This window comes from Schistocerca nitens, chromosome 9 (assembly GCF_023898315.1).
Source record: "Schistocerca nitens isolate TAMUIC-IGC-003100 chromosome 9, iqSchNite1.1, whole genome shotgun sequence".
NCBI classification, from domain to species: domain Eukaryota; kingdom Metazoa; phylum Arthropoda; class Insecta; order Orthoptera; family Acrididae; genus Schistocerca; species Schistocerca nitens.
The window spans coordinates 281,581,345-281,594,746 of record NC_064622.1 but is presented as its reverse complement, the minus strand read 5'-3'; the positions used below and the strand labels follow the sequence as shown (position 1 = coordinate 281,594,746).

The 13,402-nt window shown below is 42.6% G+C and overlaps 1 protein-coding gene across 1 annotated transcript in view; it reads left to right on the top strand.

Annotated features, from left to right (window-relative positions):
• Positions 1-13,402, top strand: part of LOC126203662 (odorant receptor coreceptor) — a 334,284-nt gene that overhangs the window by 308,079 nt on the left and 12,803 nt on the right. The window contains exon 7 of the mRNA XM_049938029.1: positions 6,783-6,887. Coding sequence (XP_049793986.1) covers positions 6,783-6,887 — 105 coding nt within the window. The remainder of the gene's footprint in view (positions 1-6,782; positions 6,888-13,402) is intronic.

Below are 13,402 nucleotides of genomic sequence, written 5' to 3'. Positions count from 1 at the left end.
GTTTTGAACATCACAGTTCTTCACCAGACATGGTCCTGTTGGAGATGGAATGTCGTTACGTTCCTCCCCCTACGATTTGATTTAACCAGACAATTGCAGGGGGATCTACAGCTTAACGTGGACTGCAACTCTTTTTTTCACATTAGCAAACATTGCCAATGATGAAAGAAGGAACAAGTGACAGATAAAAGTCCTAGGACTGACCAGAGATCAAACATAAGACCTTCGGATCTCCAGTCTACAAATTTATTGTATAGCTATTTTCCTCCGTCGAGCCACTGTTTCATTAAAAGCTCAGTAGATATAGTATTATCTATTTTAGCTGCCCTTTCTGATAGTACGGCAAAAAGTGTGCTGTTAATACTTGCAATTTTTTTACTAGTCATCCTTTGGCGACGGAAAAGCCATCGGGCCTCTCTCTACCACTGACATTGCCAAAATCACAACAATATGCCGACTCCACGAAGACAGGAGATGAAACGAGGAAAAAGAAGAACAGCATGGATTGTTTGATGATTAGTGCAAAAATAAACAATATTTCTGCTGTGTCATTCCAAAAATTACCAATAACCCGGACGTTGACAGGATGAAAAAGAAGTTGTTTCACTTTTATTTCACTTACGTTTTATTCATGTATTCAACTGTCGTGCAACGTGAGATACAAAAGAAATTAATAATTTAGGTCCTATATTAGCAAAAGCTTTAAATGGTTGTAACTCGAAAAATCAAGTGTAAACAATACTGACGCCTTTCGAATCAATTTGACATCGTTCAGACACAGGATTACAAATAAGTATTACGTACGAACAAAGCATGTGCTTAGTAAATATAAACTGGTGTTAAGATGTAGAATGCCACCTACAACTCTGTCTAAATCGAAATCAATGAACTTCGTGTCTGAGGTGTTGCACTACAATTTACGTAGCCAATCAATGTAATAGCGAAACGGGCTGCATCAGTACTTACTTCTCAAGTGTTCGGGAAAATTATCTTAACTTCTATTTTGGCAAAACATTTACATGTGCAGAGTGACAGATATTGGGAATGGTATTGTTTTGTCATTACCAAATAAGTTACGCGCCCAACATAAAGGCTGGTAGGTAGCGAGCGCCCGTATTACTAATTAGTATTCTTGCTGTATTTAGGTAGCGTCTTTGCGCGCTTGGAACTAGTAGGCATGTCACAGGGCGATTAATTCTACAAGGATTGGAACTTAAATAGTGGCAACTATTTATTCACAACCGATACAAAAGTGTTACAAGTTTGCACCCGTTACTGTCCTTCAAAGTAGTCACCAGCGTTGGGCAGGCAGTAGACCGCTCCATTCGCACCATCAACTGAACAGGCTCCGCTAACGGTGTACTACACAACGTTGGTGACTATTCTGAAGGATAGTAACAGGTGCAAACATGTAACTCTTTGTATCGGTTGTGAATAAATAGTTGCCACTATTTAAGATCCAACCCTCGTATAACAAATATAATGTGGACAACTCAATGAGGATTCACGAATAATCAGTTATTAAAAATAAGTACTGAGCTTCGTGCGTTAAACAGACGTGATAGTGTATTAACGGTTCTGAACTCTGGTCTAACCTGAACGTGAATGTTCGCCAACTGATGTAATAGTTACTGATTCTGGATTGCTGTAAGATATTTTGTAGTTTAGGCCTGAATAACGATCAATACTATGACACTTGTTGTTGACTGTCCTAAAATCACTCCTTGATAGCTGCTGGGCTGCAACAACGACGACTGTAAATAAATGTTCAGCAGCAGCTGATCTGCGACGAATGGCCAAGTGACGCTCTGTGTCCGCTTTTATCCCTGAACGGTGGAACAAGGACGTAGCCAAAGGGTGATGGGGGGGGGGGGGGGTCGTGTCCAGGGGCTCCGGACACTCTCCCCCCTTCCACACCCTGTCACCTAAATGGTGTTACACACAACATAGCTGCCGTATAGCGAAATTGAAAGGTATTTCATTTTCAGTCATACGATGACAAAGAGATGCACACTTTCGATAGTCAACAAGGCCATCGATAGATTTAAATTACCGATACATCGATACCGCTATAAGCTATCACCCATCCATAATCTAACCAAGACCAACTGCTGCACAAAGTTGACCGTACTTGAGCTCAGTTATTTTAACTATATATGACGGTAGTATCTGTTCCCGAAAGAACAGTTACCGTGGATGACCATGCAGCTTTGCTAGAAATGAAATGATAATTAAATGGACACCCCAGCTGCAAACAGGCGTTGATGTACTATCCTCTGTGCACGCGGTGACTCAGATGGATAGAGCGTCTGCCATGTAAACAGGAGATCCCGGGTTCGAGTCCCGGTCGGGGCACACATTTTCAACATGTCCCCAATGAAGTACATCAACGCCTGTTTGCAGCTAGGGTGTCCATTTAATTATCATTTCATTTCTAGCAAAGCTGCATGGTCATCCACGGTAACTGTTCTTTCGGGAACAGATACTACCGTCATATATAGTTAAAATATGGCTTCCCGGCCATTGACCTTCTTGTGCGAACGCACACGCTATGCCCGAACTCGTACGGGACTTGGTAGATTAATCTGCCACGAGTAATGAGTATGATGCGCAAACATCTATTAGGCGCACTACGAATGTAGTGGTGTGGACATGTTGGGAATGTGGATCTCACGGGAGGCGTGCAAGGGATAAGTCCCTGCAGACGCACTATCCTCTGTGCCCGCGGTGGCTCAGATTTCGAGTCCCGGTCGGGGCACACATTTTCAACATGTCCCCAATGAAGTACATCAACGCCTGTTTGTAGCTAGGGTGTCCATTTAATTATCATCTCAGTTATTTTGTTATGTTAATCAGTTCAGTTCTTACTTGCAGTTGACTTTAATGTAAGTACTGCCGTTTATTGTTTTTGTGCTGTGTGCTGTTGTGATAGTTTTTAATTACAGGTAAGCTTTGCAACAATAAGTAAGAGGAAAAACAATTTTGATTCGTCCACTAGTGTTATTGTAAGTTAAAAATATGTACTCGCTACACCAATAGCCTACCCGCCTCTCTACAGCACTTTAACATTTGCACTGGAGACTGAAGCTTTGTGGTTGCAATATTTCAGAAGGCAGCGGAGCGGTAAACATGACTACTGGTGACATTAAATAAAAATCAGTGAGCAAAAGCGCACTTGGATTTGCCTGCAATACCCGAAAGTCGCGTCTATCAAGTAAAATGTCGCCTAAGTGCACGAATGTTGCATTTGATTTAAAAAATTTGCTCAAAATTCAGCCATTATTAGCCTAAACGGCAAAATATGGCCCGGTCTCGTCACCCCGGTGGTACTCAGTTATGAAAACCAGTCCTGTTATGGATCGATGGGGAGGGGTTTGTGGAGAGCGGAAGCGGCGCGCGGTGACTGCACATTTTGTGATTCATTCGTTTCTAAAAGATTTTTTTCAACGGACTACTTCAGTTTGTCCGAGTCGATCGCGCCCTGCATTACCGCCTTCGCCGCCTCCCTCAACTTTCGTCCGTAATCTATTTACGCTTTTGTAACACAGTAACAGCTGTAGCGTTTTCAGATATTCTATGATTTTCTTTAAATTGTAATGTTTTTAAGTTTTACGAACAATCATACGAAAAATATATTTTTCATTACTTTTGTACCAGTAATTTATTTGGGGAATAGTTATTTATTTCTCGGGTAGACAGTATTAACTACGGATAAAGATAACTCACATGTGGACTCTTCAAGTTTTGCCTGCAAAAAAAAAGGTTCTAGTGTGAAATGTCTTACTCGTAATATCCTTGGAACAGGAGTCCAGCCGTCACAACTTTAATGTATTTGTAAATAAACGTCATACAAGCGATAACGTATGTTATATATTGCAGCGGAGTTTATTAGCATGAAAGGCTGTACAGCCATGTCATCGTGGATAAGCACAGACTCATTTGTAACGTCACATACATTAAAAATCTAGTTGAAATAAATGTGTGAATCATTGTTAAGATCCCAAAACTGTGGCTCACAATATTTGCGTGTTCTGTTTTGTTTTATGAATACATTTGGTTATTGTAAGTTTCAAGTTGAAAGTAGAAATGATAATTTAAAAAGAAGTTCTTGGTCACTAGTAAACTGAAGACTTTTAATGAATTGAAAGATAACTGATGTGAATGGAGGAATGCTTTGATATGCTGAAAGAATTCTCAATTGGTTTCACATAAGTCGGAAATTCAAATACGAGAGTGTAGGAGGAGAAAGATAGCTATTCTCAAAAGAGGTTTAAACCCTTTAACAATATAAGTATTTCAACCCAACGTTACGATTCTTTTGTTCTATGGTACTCAACCTTATATTTGAAGAAAGAGCTTTGTTTTGTTAGCAAGGAGGATATTGTTGTGTCTAGACAAGACAGCCTAGACACAATGAGAGGAAGCCGAAAGGCACGCGCTTAAACTCACGCAGGCTGGCGTGAGGTCTGAAACAGGATACGTAATGAATGCTATAAAGAAAAGTACGTAGCTTCTGGAATACTTAACTTTAATCCACATTTGTAGAACATCGCTCTTGATGATACATTAATAGAATCTCAATATCAATTGAATACGGCGCCTTGCTAGGTCGTAGCAAATGTAGCTGAAGGCTATGCTAACTATCGTCTAGGCAAATGAGAGCGTAGTTGTCAGTGAACCATTGCTATGAACGTCGGCTGTACAAATGGGGCGACTGCCAGGACGTCTCTCTAGACCTGCCGTGTGGTGGCGCTCGGTCTGCAATTACTGACAGTGGCGACACGCGGGTCCGGCGTATACTAATGGACCGCGGCCGATTTAAAGGCTACCACCTAGCAAGTGTGGTGTCTGGCGGTGACACCACAGATGACACCACAGATATATATATATATATATATATATATATATATATATATATATATATATATATATATATATATAGTGTATGAAGACCTCCAGAAACCAAACTATGCTTATAAAATCGAGAAATAAACAAATTTTCTTTCAGAATAAATAAAAACAATAGACTTTTCAAGGTACTCTTTAACAAATCGGACCACCCCCTCGACAATATCCTGGCTACGTCCTTGTGTGGAAGAATGTTCATCTATAATCCATTTGGCGGATGAAGAAAGAAATCCCTAGTGGCATCAACCTTAGTGATGGCATACATAACTCTAGGCCGATAGAGCGGACTGTTTGTAAGTGTTGTGGCGGTGCCTCTTATGTGTGCGACCTATGTGGCGACTGATGGTCCGACACCACACTGGAGACCGCCTGGTATGGCCCTCTAAAGGTAGAGCTGTGTAACGAAAAGACAATGGACACAGTACATTGTAGATGCTTATCAGGATGTAGACAGTAGAGATACAAAACAACCAAAATTTATGGAGCACTAAATTTTATCTTAACACTTGGAGAAATAAACCACAACGATGTTAAAATTCGTACCAGATGTAAAGGAAGCGATCGTTCTGGGTATAGTGGCCTCTTTACAAGTGACTAAAATGAGGACGGCAGAATTGCGTTCTGTTGGTGTTCGGTTGAAATCGAAAATCGGCTACAAGACGTCCCTCGCTCGCCACTTAGGAGGTACCATACTGGATTTACTTATATCATTGTTTTCGTATTATAAGTTGCGTGTTTGCCATTTTAACGCAACGGTGCATTGAAGCTTTACCACTAACGCGTCACTCTTTGTATTATCTGCTATAATTAAATGCCATTTAATGACATATCGGTGGAAAAAACCTAGAGAAGATCCTAACATGAACGATAATAATGCTTTGTCTGTGTTCACCTTTGTCTTGTTGTTAGAGAGGCGCAATTTCTGATTCGAAGGAAGCAGGTTTACCTCTTGCAACTTTTTTTTTAACCTTTGTGCTTGTAGCAGATTCTGGGACCTTGTTATTCAAGTCATAGTAGTACGTTTTGCGGTATTCGATGTTATTTGCAAATAAGAGCGCATTTTCTCAGGAATGTGTTTCTTCTATTATGCAAGGATGTGTTTCTTCTATTATGCAACTTTAGTCTGATTACAAAACCAAAGATCAAATTGCTTGTCACTTTTTTTTTACTTTTTTCGAATATGTCATGATTTCCTAGTGTGTGTGGTCAGACCTGAACTTAGGAACACAGCTTAAGCTGCTGCGAGTGAAACAAGTAACAATGATATTGTTGTCACAAACACTTAGCTACGATCGAATCCTTAACAACGCTTTCGTAAATACAAAGATGAAGAAAAAGATCGCCTCACATAGCGAGCGAGGGACGTCACACGACCTGAACGCCAGCCGAACGCGGTTGTAGCGTCGTCAATTTAGTTGCTTGTGCCCCTTCCAATGAAGTATTTCAGTATCCTGCAGATATGACGAGTCCCTGCTTCACTCCCTGTTATCTTCCATGACGCAGTGTCTATAATCTGAAATCGGTAAATAATTCTTCATCGCGAACAGGTCGACCGAAACTTTTTGCCCATCTACAACATAGTGGACGGTGCAGAGCACAGGAAGTAGCATCCACATAGAAGTTTTAGGCTCAGAGATCATACTTTTGCATCCAGGCACAACATAGATCAATGCACAAGACCACTGCTTATCCGACTGTGCTGCATGACTATCGATACATATACATGCAGCTATAGGAGAGTATTAGGAAAAAATACAAAAAAATAAATAAATATCTATGACGAGAGAGTATATCAGAGTGTCACAAGTGAATTCAGAGTTTCGGTACTGTACTTCCTAGCAGAATGTCTCACAATTGTGTTTTCTTTGTTACAGATCGACTCGGTGGACGTGTACGCGGCGTCTGTGCTGGGCTACCTGTTCTACACCCTGGGACAGGTCTTCCTCTTCTGCGTCTTTGGCAACAGGCTCATTGAAGAGGTGAGCTGCTACTCAGTAGCTACTCGCAAAATGGTGACCAACTTTTTTTATAGCATTATGTTACTGACAGTCTCTGCCATTGTGAGTTTCAAATAGTCTGTTTCCAATAAGTTCAACACAGAATAAATATTTCGTAATTGAGGACGTCGAGACCACTTTATTTATTTATTTATGCATTTATTTTACCTGGCAAGATTAGGGCCTTCAGGCCCTCTCTTACACCTAACCAGGCATACTCAGATTCAACAAATTTCAGTTTCTACAGAACATTAAGGACATATAACATGTTATACAGTATTAATGTTAAAGTAAAAAAATAGAGATTGTAAAAGTAGTACAATGATAATTATAACAATCAAAAAATAATTATAACAATCAAGAATAATAATAATAATAGTAATGACTATGTATATGAAAGTAAACATATTTTTCTTTTATGAATGTCAGTCCTATTGCTAGTTGGGAATTTTCTCGTTATATTCTCGCAGTTTGTGAGTTATTCTCATCGAGCAGAGACATAAGACGATAGAATTGGGTGAAAGAGATATAGAAGAGGTAGATAGGTTAGAGGAAGGGAAATAGAATGGTAAAATTCGAAGCTATGGTGGAGAGGAGAAAGAAAGAGATGAGAGGGGCACAACAATGGTGGCTATAACGTCCCTAATATGTAAGTCTTGAGTTCCCTCTTGAATGTTGAGTGGTTCTGGATAAGACGCAGATCACAGGGGAGCGCGTTCGATAGTCGTATGGCTGAGATGGAGTATGACACGGAGAAAGATTTTGTGTTATGTAAAGGTACAGCCAAGATGCTAGACGTATCCGATGTGGTATTGCGGTTGTGGAATGATGATAGGTGTTTAATGTGAGAAGATAAGTATTGGGGGCACCAGTGGCTAAGAAATCGATGAAGTAAGCACATCGTGTGGAGATCGCGTGCCTTATGTGGGCGTATCCAACCTAGCTTGGAGTATGAAGGACTGATATGATCATACAACCGTATATTGCACACGTATCTAACGCAAGCATTCATCACTAGCTCGAGGCATCTCGAATTTTCACTTTAAATACAATAAAAGACACACACATTATGAGTGACTTTTTACGTATTTTTTGTTTACCTTTGTTTACCTTTTTCCTCTCTTGCCACAAGTCATTTTCATATCCAGATCGCATAACACAGAACAAATGGACGTAATATTACAAAGCTGATTGTAATATGATTAAAATACGTTCAGTAGCAGTATACAAACGAAAATGAAACATCAGAGTAAATCATACCAAATTACTGCGAATCGCTGTTAAAATTAGTGAACTTGTATAAACAGAACTATTAGAAAAGTTACTCATATTGTCACACGGCTGAAAACCTACTCCTGCATTCCCATATACAGCCACACAATCTCGGACATGAAGACAAACAGGGAGGTCCTCCACGAAGCCTACCTACGACGGTGTCTGGATGCCCTGGGGCAATTTGAAATATATTTTGCGAAAAGAAAAGAACTGCGAAGGCTATTCGGAAAGTGAAGAACGATCGGTAGCGAAAGGGAAAACACTGTGAAAATCCGACGAGGCTTTTCTCAGACGTTTTGGGTAGTGTGTCTAGTATGCCCGTCGATCGCAGCAAAACGCTCTTTTCAGTTGTGAGCGCACTGCGAGCCAGTAAAAGTGCCTACAACAACAATGTCTCCCGCCAAGTAGGAGGGCCCGCTGAGAGGCTTCGCCTTAATGAATGCAGCCCACCTAACACAACTGCCACGCACTTCCTTCTTCCTGGCAATTTTCAGCCGCACTCTTCAGGGACAGTGAAGACGCCCCTGCAGCATTTCGATGCGAAGTGTTCGATCACCCACAACACAGCACTAATTGGCTCGTCCTGTGTATCATCCCTGTTCACATGAAACGCTGGATACGAAGCCTACACTTGGCCGCAGGCTACGCGCTGTAGACCAGCGTCGAGAATTATCGGAAAGCACAGGCGGCTGGCTTCTATGACGATGGTGTTGGAAATTTGGTATAACGCTCCGACAAATGTTTAAGTCGGAGCGGCGACTATGTAGAGAAGTACCTGGAAGGTGTAGCTAAATGCGCAAAGAAAAGTTTTGATTTTCACAGTGGTTTCCATTTCGCAACCGATCGTTCCTTACTTTCCGAACAACCCTCGTAGATAAAATTTTGAATAACGAGAAACAATTTTCGCGATACGTCTACTTCAAATTGTACTGATGAATCAAAACATTATGAACACTTGGTTTGTTGGTGGAGCTTTGAAATGAATGCAACAGCGATTCTGCGTGAGGTGGCTTAAGGTCCTCGGTAGGTTTCCAGATGTATGTGGCACCAGATGTATCCGCAAACGTCACGTAATTCCTGTAAATTAGGAACCGTTGACTTGGTGAAGTGACTCCCGGTAGGGTCCCGGATGTGTTTCAGCGGGTTCAGATCAGGCGAATTTGGTGGCCAAGACATCAGCATGAGTACTTTGCCATGCTCCTCAAACAACCGTTGCACGGCGCTGGCATTGTGAGAGGGACAATTATCCTGCTGGAATATGCCATCACCTTCGGCGAAGACATGAACGATGAAGGGATGCAGATGGACCGCAATACTGTTCACTTTGTTCAAAGATGTCATGGTGCGTGTGATTACCCCCGCAAGCCTCACGGATATTGACGTGAATGTGATTCTTGGTTCGCCGGAAAGAAGATGGATCCCTAGGTCATTGCGTATACCGTAAGCCCACACATACACACCTGTATTTGCAGGCGTCTAGCTGCCACCATCCGTCGCAAATTATGAGTGTTCTGAAAACTTTGGTTCACAGGGCTCGTGTAGTGTCTGATGTTGACAGCCTGCAGGATGAGCTTGTACACCTGGAGGCAGTTTTTAGGAGAAATGGCTATTCGCAACAGCAGATTAAGAAAGCCCTGCAAATAAAAACTGCAGAAAAATCACAGGAAAAGGATGAGGAAGTGGAAAGGGAAGTGAAATCTACAGCCTTTCTCCCATACGTGGGTAATGTTTCTTCTAAAATCGCTAGAATCTTGAAGAAACATAAAGTGGATGTGACATTCCGCCCACCAGCTAAGACTGCAGCCTTGTTGGGATCCGTTAAGGATGATCTGCTCTTGCGAAAGGCGGGAGTTTATGAAATCCCTTGTGAGTGTGGCAAACGTTACATAGGGCAAACCACGCGCACTGTACAGGAACGATGCGTCGGACACCAGCGATACACACGTCTTCTTCAGCCCAACAAATCAGCAGTTGCCGAACATTGCATTTCTACTGGCTATGCCATGGATTATAAAGATGTTAAGATTTTAACTACTGCTTCATCTTTCTGGAACTCAGTTGTTAAGGAAGCTGTAGAAATACAACTAGCCGACAACCTGCTAAACCGTGACGAAGGATTTCATCTTGACAATGCTTGGAAACCGCTTATTTCACACCTTCGTTCGGAACGAATTTCTGCATCTTCACTTCCGACAGATGTTACCACTTTTAAAGATTAATTATTTATTTACAAGCACGGTGGATTCGCAGCAGCACTATTTTGTTTGCACTCTGCGCTTATATGTTTATCTTTGCTTATCTATGACCAGCGCAGTAGTGGCGACTTTGATATCTTTGACGCATGCGCTTTCAATCCTCAGCAGATTTCTATCACGTGACTCTCCGTACAAATAGGCACGCACAAACGCTATGAACTCAGTCTCCGACTAGCCTTGAAGATGGCTGGGAGGTTTCTAGCCGAAATATCGCAAGAAGAATTGTCGCTGTCCCGAGTGGACGCCCGAAAGATGATGGAACATCCAAGTGAATGTTTCCTATAGCATAATCCCCCAATAGCTGGCATCCGTAGCGCAATGCATTTTTCGGGCAATAGTTCTACTGGATAATGGCATACGTGGACTCAACCATCTACTTGGTTTAAGAAGAAACGTCAATCATCCAACGTCGATGATCCTGTGTCCATTGCGAGCGTATCTGAAGATGCAGCTTGGTCAACATAGGAATGTGTATGTGTCGGCTGCTGCGGAGTCCCATGTTTAATAATGCGCAGTGAAAAGTGTGCTCTGGAACAAGCCCCCACCAGCACTGTGCTCAGTCGTCAAATATTTCGCCTATCGCCGCTTTACAGAGCGGGCAACCATCTGTGATAAGGTGTGGACGTCCAACACTTCATCCCCTACTCACATTTCCACCATCCTTCAAAGATGCCCACGACAGTAGTACTCGAAAACCCGACCAGATTCTCTTTTTGGGAGATGCTCATTCCTAGATGCCAAGCCATAGAATCTACCATTAGTCGAAGTCGCGTATGGCAGTGTATTTCCCCATTTGCGTCCAGTATCGTCGCTTATTCCATATTCCTGTCTGTTCCGCTTATATACTGTGTTTACGTGTCACGCGGCCCCAACGCCACCAGGCAATATTCAATGTCGCCAGAGGCAGTGGCCAGTGTTTTGGCACGTACGCGTATAAGATTACGTGCTTTGCTAAATCTAGGGTGCTTGATGACTACCTTATTTCGTAATTGTGAATACATATCTTTCATGTGACCTGCTGGGTGCAGCGTACTTACTTTAAAGACACGCTAGTACCACACTAGACCTGCGACCTACTTTTATTTTTTTACTGGCCGACTCCGAAATGCTCGACCGTGCCAGTGCGTGAAGTCCACGTTGTTGCAGTTTCTCTGTGGCTGTTCCTTTTCGTTCCCGCAACACAACCATATAAGAAACAATCTAGTTGGGCAGCTTTAGAATGATCGAAATGTCCTCGATGGATTTGTTAGTTACGTGACATCCAACGACTAGTCCACGTTAGAAGTCACCGAGCTATCTTGACCGACATATAGTGCTCTTACTGCTTCACTAGTGACAATAGTCCCCGCCTCCTTGTATATTGGTGGGTCCAACTCCCGTGACATCTAGCAGTCTATTCCGCATCACATAAGCCTGAATGACATTCTTTTGCAGCGCAGACAGCTGCGAGATGAGCGGGATGCGAGTAGACGTGATTGTGGAAGATACTGACAGGGATGTGGAGCCATGCCGACCCCAGTGCCGTGGCCAGCTGCGCTAGGTTTCCCGTTGAGGATCCATGTCGGGAATGGCTCGATCGAGGTGGCCCCACAGATTTTCAGTTGGGTTATAATTCTGGGAGTTTGGTGGCCAGGGAAGTGCGGTTAATTCATTCTGGTTCTTTTCGAACCATTCTCGTACACTGTGACCTGTGCGAAACATCTCATTGTCCATCTGTTGGACACCGTCGTGCCAAGGAAAAGCAAACTCCATGCAGCGATGGACATGGTCCCCTAGAATAGTTGCATACTGCGTTGATCCATAGTGCCTTCCATAACGACTATATCACTCAGGGACTTCCACGAAAGTATTCGACAGACCATAACGCTCCCTCCTCCACCATGGAGCCTACGACGATTATTACAGCGCCGTACACGCTCTACATCCATCATCCGCAAGCCACCTGACGGTGTGTGGCGAAGTGTACCTTGAGTACCTCTATCGGTTCTCCCTTCTATTCCAGTGTCGTATTGTTCGTGGAAAGAAAGATTGTCGGTACGCCTGTGTGTGAGCTCTAATCTCTCTGATTTTATCCTCACGGCCTCTTCGCGAGATATACGTAGGAGGAAGCAATATACTGCTTGACTCCGCGGGGAAGGTATGTTCTCGAAACTTCAAAAAAAGCCCGTACCGAGCTACTGAGCGTCTCTCCTGCAGAGTCTTCCACTGGAGTTTGTCTATCATCTCCGTAACGCTTTCGCGATTACTAAATGATCCTGTAACGAAGCGCGCTGCTCTCCGTTGGATCTTCTCTATCTCTTCTATCAACCCTATCTGGTACGGATCCCACACTGCTGAGCAGTATTCAAGCAGTGGGCGAACAAGTGTACTGTAACCTACTTCCTTTGTTTTCAGACTTCATTTCCTTCCAATGAATCTCAGTCTGACATCTGCTTTACCTACTATTAATTTTATATGGTCATTCCATTTTAAATCACTCCTAATGCGTACTCCCAGATAATTTATGGAATTAACTGCTTCCAGTTGCTGACCTGCTATATTGTAGCTTTCTATGTATACGCAGCATATTACACTTGTCTACACTGAGATTCAATTGCCATTCCCTGCACCATGCGTCAATTCGTTGCAGATCCTCCTGCATTTCAGCACAATTTTCCATTGTTACAACCTCCCGATATACTACAGCATAATCCGGACAAAGCCTCAGTGAACTTCCGACGTTATCCACAAGGTCACTTATATATTTTTTGAATAGCAACGGCCCTATGACACTCCCCTGCGGCACACCTGAAATCACTCTTACTTCAGAAGACTTCTCTCAATTGAGAATGACATGCTGCGTTCTGTTATCTAGGAACTCTTCGACCCAATCACACAGTTGGTCTGATAGTCCACATGTTCTTACTTTGTTCATTAAACGACTGTGGCGAGCTGTATCAAACGGCTTGCGGAAGTCCAGAAACACGG